The 25,394-nt window shown below is 43.8% G+C and overlaps 1 protein-coding gene across 3 annotated transcripts in view; it reads left to right on the plus strand.

Moving 5' to 3' along the window:
• The window catches only part of PIK3AP1 (phosphoinositide-3-kinase adaptor protein 1), a 114,767-nt gene that overhangs the window by 35,476 nt on the left and 53,897 nt on the right, over nt 1-25,394 (plus strand). For all 3 annotated transcript variants that reach the window (XM_060285912.1, XM_030865205.2, XM_060285913.1), the window contains 5 exons: nt 16,796-16,932; nt 19,351-19,495; nt 21,587-21,729; nt 21,858-21,990; nt 24,768-24,964. In XM_060285912.1, the coding sequence (XP_060141895.1) occupies nt 16,796-16,932; nt 19,351-19,495; nt 21,587-21,729; nt 21,858-21,990; nt 24,768-24,964 (755 nt within the window). The remainder of the gene's footprint in view (nt 1-16,795; nt 16,933-19,350; nt 19,496-21,586; nt 21,730-21,857; nt 21,991-24,767; nt 24,965-25,394) is intronic.

Below are 25,394 nucleotides of genomic sequence, written 5' to 3' on the forward strand. Positions count from 1 at the left end.
CAGTGTTTCTCCCTGGTGGTGGGAATTCTCAGTCTCAGGCACTGGGCATTTCTGGTGTCAGGGTGGCCAGCACTTTCCTAGCTCTGTCTGGGGAACCAGAGGAGAAAAAGAAGCCAAGTTCGGAGATGGGCTCAGTGCTCACGTTGGCCATATGTGTAAGTGGCCAGCCTGTTTACCGCTCTGAGGCTTTACCTTCACTTCCGAGACCTCATTCCCTCTCGGGTGGGAAAGCCTAGTCGGCTTCATTGGGGGGCACTCAACCAGTTTCTTTACTTCCTGCTCTTGGCTTTCCAACGTCAGGCTAAAACAAGGCAGCTCAATTGTTGGATTCCAGCTCCAACACAGAAACTTAAAATTCCCTAGAAAAGTCCCTCTAAAATGGAGAATATCATTCTGGAAGAAACAGTTTGATCAGCTTTGTTAAGATGTTAATTATTAAATAAAATCAATAATTTTTAGTTTGATTTTGACTCTTTTCAAGTTAAAAAAAACCTGAAGGTCATTCCTTCAAAGATTTAAAAAAAACCTAAAAAAACAACCAAAACCCAGAAATCCCAGTGTGTTTTTGGTAACCCTCTGGGAAATGGCGGTTAGAGAAAAAGCCTCTGAGGTAGTGGTAGAAGGGATAAGAGTGTGGTTTCCAGTTTGGGGACTTCTTTTTTGTGGGTTCTTAGTTGTTACTGCCACCAAGGCACAAGTGTCAGCAAGGCTGGGAGAGGCCCAAGCCCGCTGAACTGGGGCCATGAAAGCTGTGATTGCCCTAGGTCATAGCCAGCCCAACAGGGGGACACTGTGGATTCCAGTCAGATGGAGTGGCCAGAAGCCAGCAGCGGCCAGCAGTGACCACTACCAGAAAGTTGGCCAAGGTTTTAAAGAAAGAATTAAGGTCACAGAAACAAAGGCAAGCAAGGAGTCCCAAACAGGTGCTCAGAACACATACAGCATAGCAGGGTCGTGTCTCTCTGAGCCTGTTCTTGGGGGGAAGGTGTGCTGACTACGCTTTCATTCAAAGGTGGATAGCTGGCAGGGGACAGGCCAAGGACATTGCAGACGAAGTGCAGCAAGTGGAAGAGAACAGAGGGAGTTGTGGCTGTAGATGGATTCTGGCACAATACAACCCACCTTTCCCTTTCAGGAAATAGCCGAACTAGGAAAGTCCCTAAGACCTTTCATTTGTAGACAAACTGGTTTGGTTGTTTGAATTGTGATACTGCCAAGCCATGGTTTTAGACTCATAAAACTCAAATCCAAGTATGTTACAGTGGGGGCTGTTCTCATGTCCTAACTGTTAATAGAAGTACTTCATTATTAATAATAATAATGGTCAGGGGAATGGCAGCTGCCTTTTAAATGAGCACTTAATATGTGTCAGGTACAGTGCTCAACAATAACAATCCTAAGAGGTTGAAATTATAATTTTCATTTAACAAATAAGGAAAATAAGGCATGGAGAGGTTGAGTAACTTGCCTAAGGTGACCAGCTATAAGAGCTGGGATTCACCTTAGATTGGTAAGAGCACCAAATCCCATGCTCTTAAGGACTACCATATATGTGGCAGCCATGAGAATGCATCTTGCAGACCTCCAGCTGCCAGGAGTGCAACTGACTAAGGGCCCCAGGCCTGTGCTCTGAATCCATCATGGCATTTTCCCACAGGCTGCTCCCAGCCAATGACAGCATGGCTGTCAGCTCCCAGGTCAGCTCCCAGAAGACACAGGATTCCTCCAATAGCCAACTTTATCTTGCAGAACTTTCTTTAGACTACTCAGTGGTCTAGGTTGCTTCCACCCATCCTTCCTTCCTGCTGTTCTATCAGGCTCGGTCCATCTGATGGTTTTCCCAGCTTCCCTCCCCATTTTCTGCTGCAGGCACTTTCCCTAATAAAATCCTTGCATCCTCTTTAATCCCATTTTAGTGTTTGCTTCTCAGAAGACCTGGACTAATGCAGTGTACCACACCAAATTTCAGGACAGCTTGGTTCAGCCTGCCAACATAAAGTGGGGATTAGTCAGTTTCCTGCTTCTCTTCAGATCCCACACTAAGAGGCTCAAGGCCCAAGGCCTTTCAGTGATCCTCCCTATGTTGTATTTTTCCCCCCAGCTGGCAACTTAGGTGGTTGGTCTTATTCATCGATTCATCCATTCATGCAAGAAGCATTTATTGATTTCTCACGGTGATTTCTAGACCCCGGGGATCCAAAGATGAATATCAGGGAATCTGCCCTCAAAGAAATCACAGACTAGTGGAAGACCAATTTGGTCGACAGATAAACGACTCTAATTGCTAATGACTCTTCTGTGCTTACTCTTTGTCAGGTACTCTTTCAAGTGTTTTATATGAATCAGCTCATTCTATACTTACAACTATTGAATGTGGTAGGTGGTATTATCATCTCCATTTGCACACGGGGAGCCTGAGGCACAGAGAGGTAAGTGGCAGAGTTGTGATTTGAACACATGCAGAGCCCTCTCACTCACTGCTGTGCTACACTGCCTCTTGCCATGCCACTTCTTCTAAGAGTGTGACTGTGCCTGGGGAATGCAGGCTTCCACTGCGATGGAAACCCTGAGCCCAGAGCAGTTCAGTTCCCACTTTAAAAGTCCCTATCAGCTGCCATAGTGATCTGCTGGGCAGTCTGGTGGGTGCAGATGCCTGCTTGTTGTGGATAATCAAGACTTGCTGCTCCTGCCTGCCCGGAGGTAGCAGGATCTCTGCTGGTGTCTGTCTCCATGGCTACCCAGAGCATCCCTGGGTTGCCTGACACTCACTTCCTGGGTCACGTTGGACTGGCTAGCCCTGGACTACTTTATGCAGAGGTATGCTTCTGCTCATTTCCACATGGAGAATCATTTCATAGGAACTCTCATTCGTTAAATGAATAGTAACAAAAATAACAAATAACTTTGTCTAGTACTTTAAAGTTTTCAAAGGGCTTCTAAGTGTTTCTCACTTAATCCCAATAAGCCTGTGCAGCAGGCCAGGCAGGTGTGAATATTCTCATTTTAAAAGAAAGGATACTGAAGCTTTGAAAAGTCACAATACCCTGTGACTTGGGAGATGGGACTCAAATCCAGGCCTTCTGTGGCTTCCTTGACTGTACTCTTCCAGATCCCCTTGGTAGCTGCATTTATGTTGCTAGGAAATACTACACCATATCTTTAGAGCCTTGCCCTTAGTAGCCAGGTTTTAATTATTGGGGGCAGTCAGCAGCTCCTGGGTTTTTTTTATTTGGGGATAAAAAATAAAGGGGTTTTTATTTTGACCCACAATTATTTAAGCAGATTTGGATGCCATCTTGTTGTTTTGTATTTTTTTTAAAGCAGATCACTGAGGAGAGCATGCTCCCACCCCAACTTGATGGTACATGAAAACCAGACACAGCATTTCAGGGTGAGGAGTGAGAGAAAGTTACCCATTCCAAAGATGGAAAATGAAACTGACCAGTCCAGTTTCAGAGTTTCAGCTGGTTAGAATGCTAAATGTCAGCAAAAGTGGGGGCAGGTAAACACCCTCTTGGCCCTTCCTGGAAGTGTGATGACTGAGTGGTAGAGAAACAAAAGAAGAGGAGTTTTCTTTACAATTTCTTAACCTTGGTTCTACTATCAAGAGTTGCCTTCATCCTGTCAGTTCTTGGCTGGGTGAAAATAAACTGCATTTTCGTGGTCTGCTCCAAACAAAGCCCATTTGTCCTCACACCAGTAAATCCAGATATCAGTGTCTGCTTAGATTAGAATTGATTCCTGATCCAGGAAACCGAGAAGAAGCAGTTTAAAGACTAGTTATTAATGGCCTCATTACAAGTCTGTGTCATGCCATTTGAGCAAAATTTACATACAGAGAGGAAGCACATTTATAAGTGTCGGAAAGAGATGAAGAAAGAGGAAGCTTTCATGGGGGGCTGTAGTAGCCCCTGCTTTGTTAGCAACAATGGGGTTTCCTGAGCAATGAAACAGGGACCTGCTGGCCTCCAGCCCTGAGAGCCCTGGTGGAGAACTTTCTCCCCAGTGGTGGCCCTTGGAATGTAGGTATGGACAGTGTGTCTTAAAGCTCTTGATAAACTTGGGCAGTGAAGCTGTGCTTGGTTGGAGCAGCCCCAGAGATGATGGGTCCAGGATAGAAATGGGTTTCTGTGGAACCTGGATCCCATGATGTGGCAGCAGATTTTTCCCCAACCCTTCCCAGATTTATCGCAGAGACTGGTTGAGGGAACTTCAGCCTGTGGCCAGGAAGCAGCTCACACAGGGAAATTATTTCCCCACTGGGGTCATGTTTCCCAAGAGCAGCTGCTCCTTTGGTCTGGGAACTGGCTAGGAGATGGCAATCTTGAGCTCTTAATGTGGTTCAACCATTAAACTAGCAGCTAATGACCTAGGGCCAGTCAGTTCATGTCCCCATGCCTCCAGTTCTCCCATCTGCAAAAGGGAGGTGGTCACACCTGTCACATGTGCCTGGGAACACAGAAAAGAACAAATGAAAACACATTAAAAAGTTCTGAGGCACTGGGTGGTGCAAGAGCTCTAAATATCCCTCAGCTTGTTGGGTGAGGATAGAGTGACTTGGCTGTGGTACTCAGAAAAGTTTCCTGAAGGTTGAACTTGGGAGGGGGTTGGAGGGCCCCAGCCCCAGCTGGGCGGGTAGGAGAGCTGGAGGCAGATTTTATCATTGGTGGGCAAGGGTGAGCCCATACTTTCATCGGTTGTCATGGCAGCCTCAGCTGTGGGGCTATTTTTATTCAAGCTGAAGAGCAAGTAGGGTGAGGTGGGGAGGGGACGGGAAGAACCATCATCCTTTGCTTTAAAACAAAACTAAACTAAACTGACACTTCGAATAGCTCATTTAGAGCAACTAGGTGGGGCCAGGATAAAGGTCTTAGGGGCCTGAGCTCTCCTCTCCTCTTGTCCTACCACCTTATCCTGAACTTTGAGTACCTTGAGGAGGGCCAGGGGAATTACCTGGTGAATAAAGGAAAAACGATTCCCTGTCTATGTGAGCTGGAAAAGACTGGGGTTGATGTACAATAGATTCCTGATCCAGAGCCCTCTACCAAGTGCTGCAGATCCATCGATGTGTAGTGAAACTGGGCAGCCTCAGGAATCTGCAGCTGACACAGACCATCTGGATGGCAAAGCAGGTCGGATGTGACAGGTGAGTCAGCCTGTGTGGGGAAAGTCAGCAGCGTCGACTGCCTCAGGAAGTCAGTGTGGGCTTATAGGAGGAGCGGATCCATTCTTCCTTCTCCTTTCTACTGCTTTCTCCTTATTTCCAGGGAGGCAGAGTGGCCACCATGAGTTTATTTAAAGTCTGAATTGGGGATGTGTCCACAGGGCTCTGCCTTACCTTTTTAGCATCATGAGGATGATGATGATGAAGGTGACAAGGACAATGATTGATGTCACTCTAATGAACTCACACTAACACCACTAAATAATCATCACCTCCTCCCTCCCCTGACTTTAGTGCCAGTAAGACATGTGGTGGGTAAGAGTCTGGCGTTCCACTGACCCTCTTAACATCGTTCTGATTGATGACTGTACATGACTTCCGGGGGTAGCTTGTGACTTGCGGGTTGGGTATACTTGTCACTGTGTTGGGAGTTTTTTAAGTGAAAGGGGTTAGGTGGATGGGAAATTCAATACCCATTAACCAAGGTGGGTGAAAAGGGAGAAAGAAAGACCCATGGGTGATGACTAAAATGAAAAAGCAATCTTGATGTTTGCCAGGAAGCTGCGAGAAGGTGGGGTTGTTGAAACCCAAGATCTGAGTCCCACCACTGCCAGCCTCTCACCTCCCCCCGCGAACCCACATGCTTTTGCAGTGGAGCAGAAGCTCCTTCACTGGGATCCACACGTTTGGAATCTGGGGACAAGGCCAGGACTGAGATCTCCCTTTGTGCTTTCTAAGGACATAATAATAGCTATGACATTGATTTTCTAAGCTTATAGCTAGTGTAAACAAGATACACGGTAGGAGAAATGTTTCGTCTACTTAAGAACCATTTTTCTAAGCATTTTGTGAACCATGCTTGTGGTATGCTTTCAGACATTGGGTTAATTATAGCATCTTATTTGCTCATGAAAGCAGGTAGAGCAGGATGTTGGCTTGGTAACACTTTGTTAGCCACTAGTTCATGTTATTTTACAGACTTAAAGACACTGCTTGCTCAAGGTGTGGTGGGTGCTCAGCCCCTCTGCGTCTCGATTCTGACCAAGATTTAGAAAAGAGCTGACATATTCTACTTGTGTGTCTGGAATTATTTCAAAAACAAGCAAATTCAAGAAAATTCTTCAACTTTCAGAAAAATAAAACTACGTTTTTGGGAATTCCCTAGTGGTCCAGTTAGCGCTCTGCACTTCCACTGCAGAGGGCACGGGTTTGATCTGGTCCGGGAACTAAAATCCTGCAAGCCACGTGGCGTGGCCAAAAACAAACAGACTAGGGTTTTAATCTATATTTTACAGAATTTCTTTTTCTCATGAATACTATTTAGTGACAGGTGTTCTATGTGTAAACCAAACTCCTAGCATGGCATTTGGGGTTCCCTCCCTGTCCCTCTCCCCTCACCCTCCCTCCCTGCTTCATATAGAAGGTGCCCCCCTTGCTTCCTGTGGCCCACACACATCATTTGTTGTCTTGCCTTCGTGTCCTTAATCATGCCTTTACCTCTGCCAGGAAAGTCCTTCCTACCCGGTGCCCGCATTCTCTGTGCCTTTCAAGGCCCTACTTGTCACGTCTTTGGGGATGTCCTTCCTTCTTTGATCCTTTAGTGGCCATAAACTGTGTTTTATAAATCCCTGCTTATCCATTGTAATGTTTTGTTTTGAAGTTATTCCTGTTATCATTTGTCTGTGGAAGTTGGAGAGAAGCTGTTTCTCTCCTGTGCGGTCCCTCCACTATCAGCAAGGACAGAAATATTCTCACCCTGACATTTCTTAGGGGGCCTAGGATAGGCTTTGAATATTTGTTACTCATTGATAGGCATTGGATGTTTGTTGAAGGAATAAAGGAATGAATTACTAATTATTTTATTAATTTAAATGGAAAATATGCTTTTTTCACAAGAATGGTAATCTCAGCACCTAAATGCTATTTGCCTTAGTTAAAGTAAATTAACCTGTCTTCTTCATCCTTCAGGAAGTTTTTCTCAACTTTCTAAACTTCTGTTACATTTTTCATGTGCCGGCACTTTTATAAACACTAAGAAACATAACTCACTTTAGTTAGCTATATTTATGGTCTCATAATGCTTGCTGGTATCACATAGTTCTCTCAATTATTTCACGTGGAGCCTTACCTTCCCAGTTCAGTTGTAAGCTCCTTAAGGCCGACACTCTTGAGGCACACTCTTGGGAACCCCCGTGGGATCCTTGTCATGCATATTCAGTAGATACTTGCTCAGTGATTAGGAAGCTCAGGCTTCAGAACATTTTATGTCAGGCTTTGAGAAATAGTTGTTTTATGATTTCATCATCATGGCTTAGATAGGCTGGATGAGCTTCATAATAGCTGAGAAATTTCATCCTGAGTGGAAAAGCCTCCAGAAGTTTCTCCAGACCTCAGGCAACTCTCTGTACTCCTGCCCCACCTGTGTGGTGGTCAAATTTGGGTCTCAATCCGGGATGCAAATGCAGAGGGAACATGGCCCCTTTCCTTCATGGACCACGCTGCCTAGGTTGTTTCGCTATTCATTTCTGCTTTCTTCCAAGAAACCTTTGAATCTTCTTCACTCTTTCTTTCATCAGCCACACTGGAAATCCCGGATGCAAATTGATAATATCCTCCTACTTCATATCAGCCCAGAGACACATGTGGGCCCCTGTCTGGCTCCAGTGACCACTTCTATTTCATTCCATTTTTGGCTAGATTGGTGGAAGGCTCTTAATTCTCAGTTGAAATTTATCTCCTTAATTTCCTTCTCTGTTCACTTTCTTTTTCCTTGTTATCTAAAAGTCAGATAAAATAATTCGACATGTTTATGCTACAGGCCTTCTTCCTGCCTTCCCACCTTTGCTTTACCTTATTTAAAATAAATCACTACTAAATGTAGCTTGACAAAACGAAAACAGTATAGGGACTTCCTTGTGGTGCAGTGGTTGAGAATCCGCCTGCCAGTGCAGGGGACACGGGTTCGATCCCTTGTCTGGGAAGATCCCACATGCCGCGGAGCAACTAAGCCCATGTGCCACAATTACTGAGCCTGTGCTGTAGAGCCCGCGAGCCACAACTACTGAGCCCGTGCACCACAACTACTGAAGCCTTCCCGCCTAGAGTCTGTGCTCCGCAACAAGAGAAGCCTACACACCACAGTGAAGACCCAATGCAGCCAAAACTTTTTTTTTAATTAATTTAAAAAATAAATAAATAAAACGAGTGATTTAAAAAAAAAAAACAATGAAAGCAGTATAGCATAATTCAGCTTTTCCCAAACTTCAGTCATTTGAGGATCATCAACATGGGTTTTGGTTTATCTTTTTTAACAGCTTTTTTGAGATATAATTTATATGCCATGCAATTTACCCATATAGAGTGTACGATTCAATGGTTTTGGGGGGTATATTACATTATCAATTTTTTTTTTTTTTTTTTTTTTGTGGTATGCGGGCCTCTCACTGTTGTAGCCTCTCCCGTTGCGGAGCACACACTCCATTCGCGCAGGCTCAGCGGCCGTGGCTCACGGGCCCAGCCGCTCCGCGGCATGTGGGATCTTCCCGGACCGGGGCACGAACCCATGTCCCCTGCATCGGCAGGTGGACTCTCAACCACTGCGCCACCAGGGAAGCCCCTACATTATCAATTTTTAAAAATTGTGAATATATACATACATATACACATATATGTATATACATATGTAACATAATATTTGCCATTTTAACCAATTTTAAGTATACAATTTGGCATTAAATACATTCACAATGTTGTGCAACTATTACCACTATCTGTTTCCAAACTTTTCCTTGTACTCTTAACAATATTTTCTTTAAGTCAATTCCCGTTTTTTTTATTTAAATAAATTTATTTTAAAAGGAAACTTTGCTGCTATAAGTGAAAAACCAGTATCTCTTGATAGAAACAAGGTAACTATAAAAATAAAGACAATAAAAACAAAACAGTGGTATTAAATTCTACTAGACACTCATGCCTGCAGAAGCCTGTGGGCTTAGGGTCTTGTTCCTTCCCTGGTTCAGAGAGAGAGGTAAGCATGTTAAGGAGAAGTTAAAAGCATCCTCTTACCAAACTGAGCCTTTCTTCTTGATATGAGTGGGATTGAAAGAATTGAAAGGGGACTGCTTTCTTACTGTGTGGCTCAGTGTCACTGCATGTTTGCTGTACACTTTGGAATCATCTCCTGTGTACCAGTCACCTGCTCCCCAGTGTGGTAAACTATCAGAGCACACGAGAGCGTGGATTTGGGGGTTAACTTTCTATACAGCGTGCACTGTGTGACTTGGACAATTTATTTAAATTTCGGTGTCCTATTTTTTTCATCTGTGAAATGGGCAGAATTATTCCAATCTCTTAGTTGTGATAAAATAGAATCACATATATCAAGGGTTTTGCATGGTTCCTGGCCTATAGTAAATGCTCAACAATGGCAGTTGTGGTCATTTTAAAGAATAAAGATACCTGTTTATAGTACTTTCCCCAAAGCTTAGCATTACCTTACAAGAGAAGTTAGCGTGTATATTCTGGAAAACAAAACACACAAACAAAAAAACGCTTCAAGATCAGAAAACATCATTCTCTGGCCATCCTTACCCTACCCCTCCCTCAGACTACCAAAAAACAGTCCTGACTGAACACCAATGTACAGGAAAGAAGCAGTAAGCACTGTGGTCTGAAAACTTATTTGGAAAATGAGACAGTTGTAGCTTTGGGGCAGAGGCCCCCTGGAGCACGTGGGACCCTGGCTGGTTCAGTTGGAGTTCAGTGTCTTTTGACTTAAACCCCATCCTTGGAATGTGCCTGTTGGCCGTGGTGGCAGGTCATGGCATACCTAACCAAGGCAGTATTGCTTAGAACAAGGCAGGACCACCAGGTGTTCGTGAGCAAAAGCCTATGTCATGTCTCATGAGCTACAGTTACAACCCCAGACCAGGAATAGCAAGTGATGCTGCTTCCTGCCCTGGTCCACATCCTCAAAGGAGGCACAGACCCCTGGGGGCTCCCGTTCTGCCTCTTGCTTGCTTGCTGCAGGACCTGGGCTGGGTTACTTCAATCCTTCAGGTACCGCATTTCCATCTATCAAATAGGAATAGGATATTGATTTCTATCTCACAGGGTTGATGTGAGAACTAAATGAGATTGACTATTAAAGCAGGCACCACGATGTTCAATAAATGGTAACTTTTATTGTTGTCAATATTAGTAATAATCAGGAGTCTGTCACCAGCCCTCTTACCTAGTATGAGCTTGTCCATGTGGCTTGGTGTGTGTCCAAGTGCATACACATACTCAATTCATTTAAAATTCATAGTTTCTTTAGACCCGAATAATGTTAAATAACTTTTTAGACTCCCTTGTAAAGGAAAAAGAATTATGAGCCTTTAGTGTTGGTAGATTATTTTGATGTTGTTGAAATACGTATAAACGTATTCAACTCCGGATGCTTATTGTTTTTCCCAGCTCCAAAAGCAAAACAAACGAACCAGATACAAATACACGCATAAAATAAATACAGGGCAAACTGACTACATTTGTTTTGTCATAGATGATGGTCATTTACTGAAGCAGCATCATGAATGTGGCTCAAAGCTGTGGTGCTCGCTGATTCTGTCCCAGGGGCTTGCTACAGCTCCCCAGTGTTATTGTGGGACTTGGATCTCCCACTACATTTCTCTATGTGAAGCAGTGTATGGGGAAACCTTCTTGTGTTCACTTGGCACAAATGCCTCATTTACATGTCATTCTGCCCCCTGTCTTCTTTCCTCATTAGCCCCTGACAGCTTAGCATGACCTAGTTGCAAAATGATACACACACACACACACACACACACACACACACACACACGGGCACCACAGTCCTGTGGCTGGGCCCAGTTATAATGTGGTCATCCAGATAATCTGGAATGTCTTTTCATCCCATTTTAAAGGCATTGTCATCTAAATGCAAAGCCCAAGCACTGATTCTCATAAGACTTCATCTGAGGACTTTTGGCAGATACCAGTTTTGAGAAAGATTGATTCACATCCTGCCTAGATCCCCAAAGTTTTGAAGCAGCCTCCAAAAGTAAACACAATATAAAAAAGAGAAATAGGAAAGACCAAGACTTGGATGAAAATGTTAACAGTGGTTAAGAACCAAAATTGAGACTGAGCTACCTGGCAGCAAGGGCAGAAGGTGAAACACACCATGTTAGCTTGTTCTTATTGTCTAATGAGAGAAAGCAGCCAAGTTCTCTGGGGACACAAACTTCCTGCCACTGAACTCAAGGAGTGTTTGCCACAAGGGCCCTTTATAGATGAGCTGGATGCACAAAGAAAGTCTTCTTCTATAATTTCTCCAGAGTTTCTCCAGGCCTTATAAAAGCTGAGAGGATATTGTTAAATTTTAAAGCAGTAAGGATTACTATTGGTGTCTTAATAAGACTTTAACTGGCGAGGATCCTTGGGGTTTTCAGTGTGCCTTCACTCAAACTTTTATTTGAGTCGCAGGACAGTAAAGCTGGTGTTTATCTTCAAGGTGGGGAGGGAGTGAGAGGAATCTACACGTTTAAGTGGGAAACTTTGGAGCCATCTCACTTTTTCAGGTGGGTTTCAGTGGTACTTTTGTCTGGGTTGGTACATGCTTCAAAGGAAACTCTGCATCTGCTCAAGTGGTTGGACCCTGGCTCGGTCTGTAGCGCTCTGTGGAAGAGGCCGATGTGGCTGAAGAAACTTAAGTGATGGTGCTGTCAATCAGCGCCACCAGAATCTCCCTACAGAGTGAATGGCATCCTGCCTGACTTCTTGAAATGAATTAGCTGCCAGTAGCTAATTCATTTCAGGTGACTAAATGAATAGACCTACTGGAAGCGATCGTTTATAGGACCCATCTGAACGCTGGGGAAATCTGCCAAGTGCTGTACTATTAGGACCAATCTCATCATAAATGATACCAGGCTGATGAAGTGATTAGACAAGAGATTCAGCTGTTAACGTCTCTCTTCACCCATCCCCATCATCAAAGTGCTTTCTCGTTGTGGAGAATATGAAAATACATGAACAGTTGGAAGGTAGGAAAGAAGGAAGAAAAGAGGGGGGGGGAAGGATCATGCAGTTTATCCATACATTTTCTTCTGACCTTTTAAAATGCATTTTCCTTTATATAATTGATATACTACATTATAAGATATATGATTTTATATTCTGCTTTTTTGCTTAACATGTCATAAGCTTTTACTTAAAACTCTTTGAAAATAATATTTTTAATATTCTTTTATCAGACAGATTGTTTTTAGTTTCTCAGCAATGCAAAGAATTATTTAGCAGACATCTTGGTTCACTATCTTGGTCTACATTTTGAACAGTTATTTTCCTCCTTAAGAGAGATTTCTAGAAGTAGAATTATGTGGCCAGATATGAACATTTTAAAGACTTGCTCTTTCTCTGTATATGGTCACATGGCTTTCCAGAAAGGGTGTACCAGTTTATAGTTTCTTCAGCAACAAATGAGAGTATCTGTCCTACCTCACCTTCAAATATTTCCTAATTAGAAAAGGTGAAATAGTAATATATTATTTTTATTTGCATTTCCATGATGATTAGAGATAATGAATGATTTTTAGTTTTTTTGAATGGGAAGGTAAGTTTTATATCTTCCTTTGTGAATTATCTACTTATTGGGCTTTGGGTATTTTTAAAGAGATTCCTATGACCTCTTCATATATTAAGGAGATCAGCCCCTTGGCATATTTATATCAAATTTTTTAACCAATTTGTGGTTTGCCATTGAATTTTTCAGTAACAGTTTTATTGAGATATAATTCACATAACAAACAATTTACCCATTTAAAGTATACAATTCAATGATGTTTTTGTATATTCACAGACTTGTGCAACTATCACTACAGTCAATTCTAGAATATTTTCATCACCTCAAAAAGAAACCTCACACCCTTAGCTATCATCTCCCAACCTCCCCCAGCTTCCCAAGAACCCCAGCCCTAGGCAATAACTAATCTACTTTCTGTTTCTATAGATGTGCCTATTCTGGACATATCGCATATTTGGAATCATATAATATGTGGTCTTTTGTGGCTGGTTTCTTTCACTCAGCATAATGTTTTCAACGTTCATCTATGTTGTAGCATATATTGGTATTTTATTCCTTTTTATGGCTGAATAATTTGTCAATCCATTCATCAAAGAATGGACAATGGGTTGTTTCCACCTGTGGCTATTATGACTAATGCTGCCCAAGCATTACAATTTAGTTTTTAGGTTTTTATAAATTTGTTTACTAAAATTTTAAATTCATGTCATCAACTCTATTGCTTTTTGGATTGTATTTCTTCAGTTGTTTTTAAAGTAAACAAATCTTTTCCCAAAACAATGATAAAATTTTCAACCATATTTTTGTCTTTTTAATTTTTAAAATTTGTTTTCATTGTTCATTTCAATCTATAATCCATCTAAATTTTATTTTGGAGTGTATAAGAATTAGGAAGATTCTAAACAGTCTCTCTGTCCCTCCATGCCCACCCCAAATAGCTAAATTTTTTCAGTACCATCTGCTGTCATCCTCACCAACCATTTTCTTTATTCTGTACTGATTTTTAGTGCTTTGTTTACCACATATTAAGTTTTTATGAGAATGAAACTTGATTTTGCAGTTGTCTATTGTATTTAATTGCTTGGTTTAATTTTTAAATAAATTTAATATAAAATAAGACTATCCTTTATTGTTTTTTAAACTTTAGTAGGAGACACAAAACCTATATAAATGGAATTTTCCTAGATAGGAAAATTAAATGTTGTAAAGAAAAACATCATGGCAACTACAATTTAAAATTCAATGCAGCAGTGGGTGTGTGACCTGTACTTTACATTTTATTTGAAAAGTGAGAAGAATTTTCTGTGTGATTATTGTTTTAGTCAGATTTTCTACTTATTTTGAGACAATTTTGGTAACTTATATTTTTCTATAAGAGTTGTATTGAAATTAAAAACAAAACTCTTAGCAATGAGTTTTCACATCAGTATGTTTCTAAAATTCTTCTCCATCTCTGCTGTTATCATCTCTTTCTTATTTGGCTTATGTCTATTTCTCTGTTCTTTTCTTGATTATATTTACTAGAGCTTTGACTCTTTGGCCAGCCAACTAATTGGGTCAGTAATTTGGGAGAAATGAAGAGATTTTCTTTTTTAAAATCAATTAATTAATTAATTTATGGCTCCATTTCGTTGCTGCATGCGGGCTCTCTCTAGTTGCAGCGAGTGGGGGCTACTCTTCGTTGCGGTGCGTAGGCTTCTCATTGTGGTGGCTTCTCTTGTTGCAAAGCATGGGCTCTAGGTGCGCAGGCTTCAATAATTGTGGCACGCGGGCTCAGTAGTTGTGGCGCACGGGCTTAGTTGTTCTGTGGCCTGTGGGATCTTCCTGGACCAGGGCTTGAACCTGTGTCCCCTGCATTGGTAGGCAGATTCTTAACCACTGTGCCATGAAGGAAGTCCCTGAAGAGATTTCTTTTTTTGAAGCAATAGACTGTACTGTGGGTCTATCCCAACGAGATTATACCTGCACAGTAAATTATAATAGTTGGTACCCACCACGCTAGCCACACAGGATAGTGTCTAAACAATTCTAGAATGATAAGTTGTTCCAGGGTGCTTCTCGCAGCTTTAAGAAACTGACTGAATGTTTTAAGTCAATGGAGTTATTTTCTCATCCAGGAAGAACCTCAGAAATGAAAAAATGGCATGTTCAGGCATCAAATAATACAAAATTAAAGCTTGATGTGGTGTTATATAATTATTAAGAAGAAGAATATCAATTATCCCTAATTTTTTGGCTCTTCCTTTCACAGATTCCCGTGGTGGGTGGGAGTTGCTTGGATGGCGTGTACAGCTCTGTCCATGGAGATGGTCCCTGGCCATTTTAGTAGTAACCAGTCAAGGAGAAAAGGATGTGGGGAAGGGCAGATCCAATGGAGAAAATGGCAGCCTTCCGTTAACTTGGCTTGGACCGCAGAGAGGTGGGAAGACCACTGCACTTAGCCTTTGCAGGGGGATAATTAGCACTGAGTAAGTGAGGTAGGACTGAAAGGAAAGATAGAGGACATTGATGGTTCTGATGCCTAGTCATAAACGGTTCCTCCTTGACACTCCCAGGGTTCTTTGTCCCCTCTCTTAGCACTAAGATCTGCCTGGATTCCTGCTGTGTGAACAAGGTTGGAGACCAAGCTGCACCCAGCCCGGCCTTCTGGAGTAGTGCGTCTTGGGAGAAATCACAGACAGGGGACAAGCAGCAGGAGTATGTGCCTCACTGCCCATCACACTTTGGGACCTTGTGTAGACATCTGTCAGCACACATGTCAGGCTTTAGGACAAGACCCCTGTCCAAGGCTGTGGGGCTTTTAAATTGTTTATCTGGGAAGCCTCAGCCCCTCCCCCGGCCTGAGAAGGTCCCCGGAGGCCCTTGCCTCACAGTTACAGCCCTAGGACGTGGTGGTGCTTGGTTCCCCATCCCTGCTCTGCCACCTCAGCCTTCATGGTGGTGGGAGCACAGCCCTCCCCTGGCATGACCTGGGATCTAGAGTGCAAGCTTGTGTTACAGCTTTCTGTGGGGACATATCAGTGGCCTGGTCTGCCACCCCAGCTTTCTCCCAGGAAGGATTGCACTCCTTCCGTGAGGCCAGCCTGCAGGAATCAGCCAAGTTAACCCCTACCTCTCACCAGCCCTTTTAGATTGCAGGCTCTCTGAAGGTAGGATGGATGTCTGGTTCACCTTCATGTCCTCACAGTACCTAGTATGTTTGTCTGGCTGTCAGTGGTTTAGGAATGGAGAAGAGCAAGCCCAACGAAGGGACTAGATGAACCTTCCCTCTCCTTGTATCCATTCTTAACCATTTTGTTCCTCTTTGAGGAACACACACACACACACGCACACACACACAGAATCTTGCACACAGGTACCCTATCAATCAATGAGTCCTGGTTCAGAGCCCCTGCCCTAGAACGCTGGGAGGTTCCACTTACCCCCATCTCAGCATTATCTCATTCTGTGCCACACCCTATCTGCACACCCCTGCTCGCCTTCACTGAATCTGTGCACGCTCTAATCTTTCCACAGCAGAGGTGTTGGCTGTGGTACTGATTTGGAACCCGGTTATACTCTAAGATTTGTTGAAAGTGATTGCTTTTTACCCTTGCTCGAGAGAGAGTACGTTAGCTAGCCATGACCCTGAGGAATAATCGCTTCCTGGAAAGCGCAGTCCATTCTTGAGCCCCCCTGAGGAGACGGGGCCTCTTTCCTCACAATCACTGAAGCCAGCCCTGCAAGACGTCCCGAGGTAAAGCTTCCAGAAGTCTGTTGTTTGCGACCAGACCTGTCAGCCTCAGACAGCAGCCTGCCTCAAATGTTTTGGCTTTTCTCCACACCATCGTCCTCTTGTTTTCACCCTACCCTCATGGCCTCCATGGTGGTTGACTTTTCCCCATGAGGTCCTCTTTCATGATTTCCTGAGTCACTACCTTCAGCCTGTATTTGTTTGACGGCCGGAGCCATTTCCTATTTGGTAACTTCTGGGGTTTTAATGGGGGTGGAACATACCCAGCACTTCTTCCTTCTCTTTCCATTCAGCCGTGTTCTCTGTGCCACAGATTCTGGCTGCGACTCAGTCACTGACACTGAGACCGAGGACGAGAAGGTCCTTCCCTACTCGGAGCAGCAGAGCCTGCCATCGAAGACTTCACCTGGGAGCCTGATGGTGGTGCAGCCGGACCGCATCCGCTGTGGGGTAGGCACTGCTGGGGCTGGTGGATGGATGTTGGAGCATGGGCTTTGGGGCTTTTCAGTGGAAGTTTGTTGTAGTAAAGGGAGCGGGGTTCTCCTGTTGCACCTTACTATAATCCCAGCCTTCCTGTGGGGTTTCCCTGTGCACTAGCTACCCTGGGACCCCCGGTGCCTGGGCCCTGGGCACAACTCACTCCTTTAAGTCAAAGGGAGACGAGCCAAGGAATGTATATGTCATCAATCTAAGACATTAAGTTCATGATCAAAAACTTAGAACGTGTTGAAGACCAGCAGACATGAATATTACAAAACACTTATATGCCAACCCTGAAGTTAGAGGCCTGGGTCTGTTCCTTCCAGCCTAGCGCTGGGCTTCTCCATCAACTGGCCCCCTTTACGGCCCAAATGAATGCCTTGAAGCTCGGTGGCTGAAACTGGCTGCCCAGCATTGCTTGCAAAAGGGAGAAAATTAATGCCTGAGCATGTGACTAACGCTTTCAGGGGTAGGACCTATGTTAAGAGGTGACCTGAATGTGATGGCCAACTGATGGGCCACTGTCATTTGAATCCTACCATAGTATTGATAGTTTTTCATTATCTTTCTTTTCCTGATGAGAAATGTGTGATATTGGTTCAGAGCACCGAAACACTTTTTTGTGGGTAGGAGCCCTGTGCTAAGTTTGCCACTGTGGGCTCCTGTAGGCAAGAGTGCATGATGGCCATGGAAATGGGAAGTCCTAGCTTCCCTGCACTTGTGAGTGGTTTTCTGTGCGGCCTGAGGCCACGAGGCATTGGGCAAGGACTCCCTCCATGAGGGCTGCAAACTGCTGCTTCGGGCTGGATTGAACTCATAGACATGTTTGGTTCCAGCTGCACAGTGTTTTAAAGAGTTAGGCATGAAAACCTGTTTCCAGCCTCCTTTGAATCAGAATCTGGTAATACCAGGCCTGAGATGAGCAGCTGGGCCAAGTGACCCTTTAGGTGGGGCTGTGCATCCCCAGGTCGCTGGTTCTCATCACTCCCCTTTCTTTGTACCCACTTCACTCCTTTTCCTTACCGTCCAGGCCTTTGTAGTGGGCATTTCAGTTTCCATTGCCCTTGTACTCCTTCCTGCCTGCCCCATGCCCCTTTCATCCTGAGACCATGCTGGTGGGTGCCTGTGGGGAGAGGATTTAGAACTAAAGGATGATGCCCCTCCCATGGTCCCTGGTTTCCCAGGCTTTGGCTCCTTCTCCTGTGCTGGTTGCCACTGACCCAGGATTCTCACTGTTGCCTGCTCCAGGTCCCTGGCTCCTGGGGCAGCTAGGCTGGGGTTGGGTCATGACTGTCAATAGGAGAGACACACTCGTCTTCTCTGGCTCCCCATGCTCCCTGGGAGAAGGGGCAGGTGGGAGAGGGCTAGACCTGCAGTGGGAGTCAGGTCAACCACAAACACACTCACATTCACCCTAAGCAGTCTCCGTGAGCCAGGACCACATCCCCCTCCCACCTGTTCTGGAATCGTGACCCTTGTCACGAAGGCCTACTATAAGGCCTGGAGAGCAGAATCTTACAATGAACATTTGGGGATTAGCTGTGGCCAGAAATTTCTCCTTTTCCCCTGCTTTTTGGAGGGCCTGTTCTTTCCAGTTCAGTGTCTTAAGAGCTTAACCGCGTAACCAGCCCAGTAAAACAGATAATTCTATTTAGCAGGTTTGGCAGGAGGTCTCAAAGCAATGTAAAATAGCCACTTAGGTTGCTCAGTGCCTTGGGAAAATTAATCCTCCAGTAAGTTATTTTTGTCCATCTAAGAACAGCATAAATTGCAGAACCCAAGAGGGCTTCTCTAAATCAGTACCTCTCACTCTGTAAGGTGCATGAGTCACCTAGGGGTCTTGGTAAAATGCAGACTCTGGTGTGGTCGGTCCAGGCAGGCTTGAGATTCTGTATTTCTAACAAGCTTTCAGGGATGCCAATGCTGCTGGTCCCTTGGCCTCGCTTTGAGTAGCAAGGCTGATCTAGAATAGTGCTTCTCAAACTATCTGTGGTGAAGAACTTTTAAAAATTTTTGTTGTTTTAAATTTCCAACTCTGCCATGGACCAATACTTTTATAATATACAACAAAAAAGAAATGCTATAAAAATTAAATAAAAAGACATATGAAATACAAGCCCCAGGTTTTAAAATTATTATTAGGTTTGACAGACATAAAATTACTCTATCAAATTGCTATTAAGGTTTATAAATGTTCACTCTTGGGTTTTGTAACTTGTCTTGTTGGGACCCGTGGCCAGCAGTCACTGCCCGCCACTGGACTGCAGACCCCACCCTGCTCTGGAACAGCCTCACTAGGTAGAGCTGGGGCTGCAGAAGCTGGGGAGGCCCTCTGGCTCAGCACCCTAACAGGAGGGAGAAGGAACAATGACCGGTTTCCCGTTCCAGGCAGAAACCACTGTCTACGTCATTGTGAGATGTAAGCTGGATGAGAGGGTGACAACAGAAGCCGAATTTTCTCCTGAAGATTCTCCCTCGATAAGGGTGGAAGCCAAGCTGGAGAATGAGTACACCGTCTCCATGAAAGCTCCCAGTAAGTTGCCCCATTTACCTCCAGAAATTAGGCATCATGTCAAGAGGCCCCCTCTTACTTTCTTTTACTTGCCGACAACTGTCTTCATCAGCCACTGAGAAAAGTGACAGCCAAGATGTGGATTTGGTTGCCATGTTCTATTTAAAGGAAAAGGAAGTTATATAAACATATACGTGTGATTGGGGCAGGGGGAGATGGATATACTAAAATGTTTATAAAGTTCATATATTAACATTTTTTGAAATTAGAGAAAAATAGGAAAAGTAGGGGAAAAAGTCATCTGACACCCTACCACTCAGTCTTTTTTGCCTTTTTTCATAATTTTTATAAACATAGTTGTTCCAATAGTATCTATTACCTTATATTCCGTTTTTCTTTATGTAATCTTAATTTATTCTCTCTTCATCCCTTTACCCCTGTACTATTATAGGGAGTTTGTAACTTTCTATTTTATAACATATTTTTTCTATTACAAAAGTAATGTGTGCTCAATACAGCAAACTTGGAGAATACAGTAACCATAAAAGAAAGTAGATAGAAAATTACCCATATGCCCACCCTGCCAAGGAAATCACTGGTTTCTGTATTTTCCCACATCTGTGTACATAGCTTTATGTCTTGTAACCAACTTCCATTACCTGGAAATACACTATGAATATTTTCCCATGTTAAATACTCTTTTACAAAATGATGCTTAATGGTTGCAAGGTATTCCATTGTATAGATGTACCATAATTTATAAAACCAGTTCCTTGTGTTGGATCTATATCTTAAAACCATAATGTTTAAAGCTATATAATACTCAGTTGAATAGAAGTATCATCTTTAAATTTTTCATTTCCTCATTGTTGCATATTTATGTAATTTCTGATTTCCTACTATCTTATTTTATTTTTAAAATTTTTTTTAACATATTTATTGGAGTATAATTGCTTTACAATGAATGGTGTGTGAGTTTTTTGCTGTATAGCAAAGGATATCAGCTATATGTATACATATATCCCCATATCCCCTCCCTCTTACGTCTCCCTCCCACCCTCCCTATCCCACCCCTCTAGGTGGTCACAAAGCACCGAGCTGATCTCCCTGTGCGATGTGACTACTTCCCACTAGCTATCTGTTTTACATTTGGTAGTGTATATATGTCAGTGCCACTCTCTCTCTTCGTCCCAGCTTACCCTTCCCCTGCCCCGTGTCCTCAAGTCCGTTCTCTGTCTGGTTTTATTGTCTTACCGTTTTAAATGATGATATATTGAGCATCTTTATGCAGGCAGCGTTTTTTTCTTTTGTGTTTAGGATTATGTCCTTGAGATGGAATCCCTGAAACAATGGGCATTTTTAAGGGTCCTGGAAGATAGTGCTTAATTGCTTTATGAAATATTACTATTCTCGTTTATTTGCTATATTGTCACCAATGCTAGGCATTATCACTTTGAATATTTTTGCTAATTTGATATGTTTCTAAAAAGTAGTCCATTGTTTTAATTTGCATTCCTTTGATTTCTAGCGAGGTTAAATATTTTTCCATGTTCTCTACTTGTCGCATTTCCTCTTTTGTGAATCGAATCTTTATGGTTGGTGTATTTTTAATTTTTTCTTTCCCCCTCAAAACCCCTTCCTGTGGTGTAGAAGAGAGAGAGCATCCAAGGAGAGCACATAGTAATGACGGCAGCAGAGCAAGTGAATTAATTCTACTGGCCCAATGGGGTGGAAGCTCGGCGGAGTCCCACCGCCAGGTCCCACCTCTGGCGACCACTGCCCTTTGTATAAAGTGCTTTAAATTCAACTATTCTTCCTGTCTGTTGTGACACTGGGCCTACAGTAATGAGCAAAACAGATGAAAATCTTCCGAAAGTTAAATTGCAGACCCAGTGAGGATAATTCCTCTGACTCAGAGCCCTCCCGTGTGTTAGTGTGCCCACCGCTACTTCTACTGTTTCCCTCACTTCCCAATCCTGCAGCTCACCTCCAAGATCTTTCTTCCAGTCCCCAATTAATTTCTTCACCATTTAAGTAATCCATGAACGCTTTTCCCTGTACTCTTGTACTACAAAAAACGAGCGGTTTTATGGTATCTTTTCTTCTGTTCAGAGCTTTCATCAGGGAATGTTTCTCTGAAGATATATTCTGGGGATTTAGTGGTGTGCGAAACCATTATCAGCTATTATACTGACATGGAGGAAATTGGGAATTTATTGTCCAATGCTGCAAATCCTGTGGAGTTCATGTGTCAGGTAAGGATGGTGAAAGGACACTGGAGTTTTCTAGACCTGTAGTTTCTGGTCATGGTTCACCAGTCTCAAATCTGCTGGATGGGAGATAGCTGGATTTAAAATCTGACCATCTTCACTTTTGTATTTAGGCCTTTAAAATTGTGCCCTACAACACAGAGACCCTTGATAAACTGCTAACAGAGTCCCTAAAGAACAACATCCCTGCAAGCGGGCTGCACCTCTTTGGAATCAACCAGCTGGAAGAAGAAGATATGATGACAAGTAAGTCAACAGTCCAACCTCAGGAAACCAGCAGTGGGTTGATTCCAGTTTGTCGGTTTCAGCGTGCAGTCAGCCCATGCTCATGTTTTCTGCTGGGTCCTGCTCTACAGCTCATCCTCTGAGAAGCAGTCATTCTTCTCTGGCTAGCCCGGGATTCTTCCAAATTTTAAATCTGAATATGTCATACCCTTACTAAAAAACACTTTGTGTTTCCCACTTGTCTTCTAGATAAAGTCCAAACTCCTCAACCTTTATACAAGGCCTTCCCAAGGGGCTCCTGCTGCATTTCTGCTCTCACCTCTCTCTACTCTCTCCCTTGGCTTCTGTGCTCTGCTCTGTGGAAGGTATGAACTTCTTTTACCTAATGAAAATTCCGCCCTGCCTCTTGCCACCTCGACCCATGGGAACGCAGTTTCTTCCTCCCCTCATCCTGCAGCACTTCCTCAGGTAGGTTCCATCTACGTGCTACAGCTCCCCTAGCATGTTGGGTTCTTGTACTCTTCAGCTGTGCCTGTCTTTTTTGCTAGTCTGTCAGCTGAATGACGACAGGGACAGTGCCTGGTGGCTCACTGTAGGCTCAAAACAAATATTTGTTTGATGAGGGAGGAGTAGTCTCATGGGCATATGTGACATGCCAGGAACTGGGAGAAACACTTGCATGGGGATGATGCCTGGCGTGCCTGGTACGGTTCTTTTGTAGACACCACTCTTCCTTCACATCTCAGCTGCACTACACAAATGGGACCCAAGCCCCTGGTTACCCAGTGCCTGCGTTCCATCTTTCCACAGCCTCGGAGGACAATAAGGATGAGGTTATATTACCTTCATGTCCTTCTCCTGGGCGCATTCTCTTGTTGCCTCTCTCCATTTTCCTACTGTGGAATGTTCTCACGTCACTTCCAACAGGTGTTAATATTCTCTATTCTTGAACTTGAGGCTCAGGAGGGAGTATTTCTTTTTTTTCTTTTTTTTTTTTTTTTGGTATGCGGGCCTCTCACTGTTGTGGCCTCTCCCATTGCAGAGCACAGGCTCCGGACGCACAGGCTCAGTGGCCATGGCTCACGGGCCCAGCTGCTCCGTGGCATGTGGGATCTTCCCAGACTGGGGCACGAACCCATGTCCCCTGCATCGGCAGGCAAACTCTAAACCACTGCGCCACCAGGGAAGCCCAGGAGGGAGTATTTCATAGTTTGACAATCATGGGGGATCCTGGGGACATTTTCGGACCTTCGTTCCAAGGATCATATCCTGGTGAATAGGAAGCTGAGTTTGTCTTATTAAAAAAAATACATATGGGGGCTTCACTGGTGGCGCCGTGGTTGAGAGTCCGCCTGCCAATGCAGGGGACAAGGGTTCGAGCCCTGGTCTGGGAAGATCCCACATGCCGCAGAGCACCTAGGCCCGTGAGCCACAACTACTGAGCCTGCGTGTCTGGAGCCTGTGCTCCGCAACGGGAGAGGCCGCGACAGTGAAAGGCCCGCGCACCGCGATGAAGAGTGGCCCCTGCTCGCCGCAACTAGAGAAAGCCCTCGCACAGAAACGAAGACCCAACACAACAAAAAATAAATAAATGAAAAGCAGGTTTTTTTTAAAAAAAAAACATATGTATGTGTGTGTGTGTGTGTGTGTGTATATATATATATATATGCACATAAAGAATATATGTATATATACATCTATCTATCACTCTTGGGTTTAGAAATCAACTTTTATGAAAATTAAAAAAAAAGGTTTGTCTCCCAACTCCACAACACAAACATGTCTATTTCCTTGGTTGAGTTTAACTTGCTGTATCCAGATATTAGTAGGTGGAGGGTGTCATGGGGATCCAATGACTCTCAGAAGTACTTTGTTCCCACAAATCAGAGGGTTAATGGGCATCCTGGGGTTCTCACGCATTAATACCATCATTCAAAACCTGTCCTAAACAAAGAGCTCATTGAAAACCATCTTGTTAATCTTTGCAGGTCCCTTTGAGATAGTCTGGAAATATTTTCTAGTTCAAAACTAAGGGCCACAGAAAGGCTAAGGAACAGCCCCAGGACTACTTGGCATACTTTATGAAATTGGGTGTAAGAGCTAAGAAGATGGATTTTTTTTTTTTTTTTTTGGCTGGGCCACATGGCTTGCGGGATCTTAGTTCTCTGACCAGGGATCAAACCTGTGCCCACGGCAGTGAAAACGCTGAGTTCTAACCACTGGACCGCCAGGGAAGTCCCAGAATTTCTTTCTTTTAATCAGCATAAAGCAATTGTTTTAAAGTGCTCTGAAATTTTAAGAGAAGGTCGAAACATGATCCCTGTTGTACTTTGTGGCTGCTGCTTAAGCCCTTGGAACATCAGCACATTTTGAACTAGTATTATTTCTCAGGATTCTCCAATCTTTTTAAAGAAAGAAGGTAGGCTATTAATGATTAGATTTGCTAATTAATTGACATATCATTTCTTCTGTCATCTTCAGTGGTGCCACAGAGGAAGCTGTTAGGTCAATCAACCAAGAAGTAACGATTGAGCACCTGCTGGATGCCATACTAGGCTTCTAGCTTCATCTCCATGAGCAAGGTGCCCCGTGCCTTCCTTTTTTTTTTTTTTTTTTTTTTTAATCTTTTGGCCGTGCCATGCAGCAAGTGGGATCTTAGTTCCCTGACCAGGGATCGAACCCACGACCCCTGCAGTGGAAGTGCAGAGTCTTAACCACTGGACCTCCAGGGAAGTCCCCGCACCACCCTGTGCCTTCCTTTTTATCTGACCATTAAGTTTTCCTTGACAATTTTTCAGATCAGAGGGATGAAGAGCTGCCCACTTTGTTGCACTTCGCTGCCAAGTATGGACTGAAGAACCTCACTGCCCTGTTGCTCACCTGCCCAGGAGCCCTACAGGCCTATAGTGTGGCCAACAAGCACGGCCACTACCCCAACACCATTGCCGAGAAGCACGGCTTCCGGGACCTGCGGCAGTTCATCGACGAGTATGTGGTAAGGTCGAGGCAGGAGAGGCTCTAGGATTGGAAATGCACCATGTGTGGTCCCAGGGCTGCCTTTTCACTAAAGACCTGGGTGGATTTCATCTCTAGCATGTTCTCACGTGCCTCTTCTGGCAGGGCCAGTATGCATGGGCTTAAGAGATGAGTTCCGGAGTCACATGGATCTGGATCCAAATTCCTCACCAATACTTGTCAGCCATGTGCCTTTGGGCAAATCATGCATCTGTCCTCTGTCTCTCTCAGTTTCGTGATATGCGGGAGAAAGTTTATAATAATTCTACCCTTAGGGTTGTTTTGAGAATAAGAAGAAATAATATGTGTAAAGCACTGAGATCTGCCCTCGAAGAATTTACGGAGCATTGATAGAGTGAATCTGCTGAAGGTAGACGCTGATCCGTCTTTCTCAGTCACCTCCCCACCCA

The sequence above is a fragment of the Globicephala melas genome, chromosome 16 (genome assembly GCF_963455315.2).
Source record: "Globicephala melas chromosome 16, mGloMel1.2, whole genome shotgun sequence".
NCBI classification, from domain to species: Eukaryota; Metazoa; Chordata; class Mammalia; order Artiodactyla; family Delphinidae; genus Globicephala; species Globicephala melas.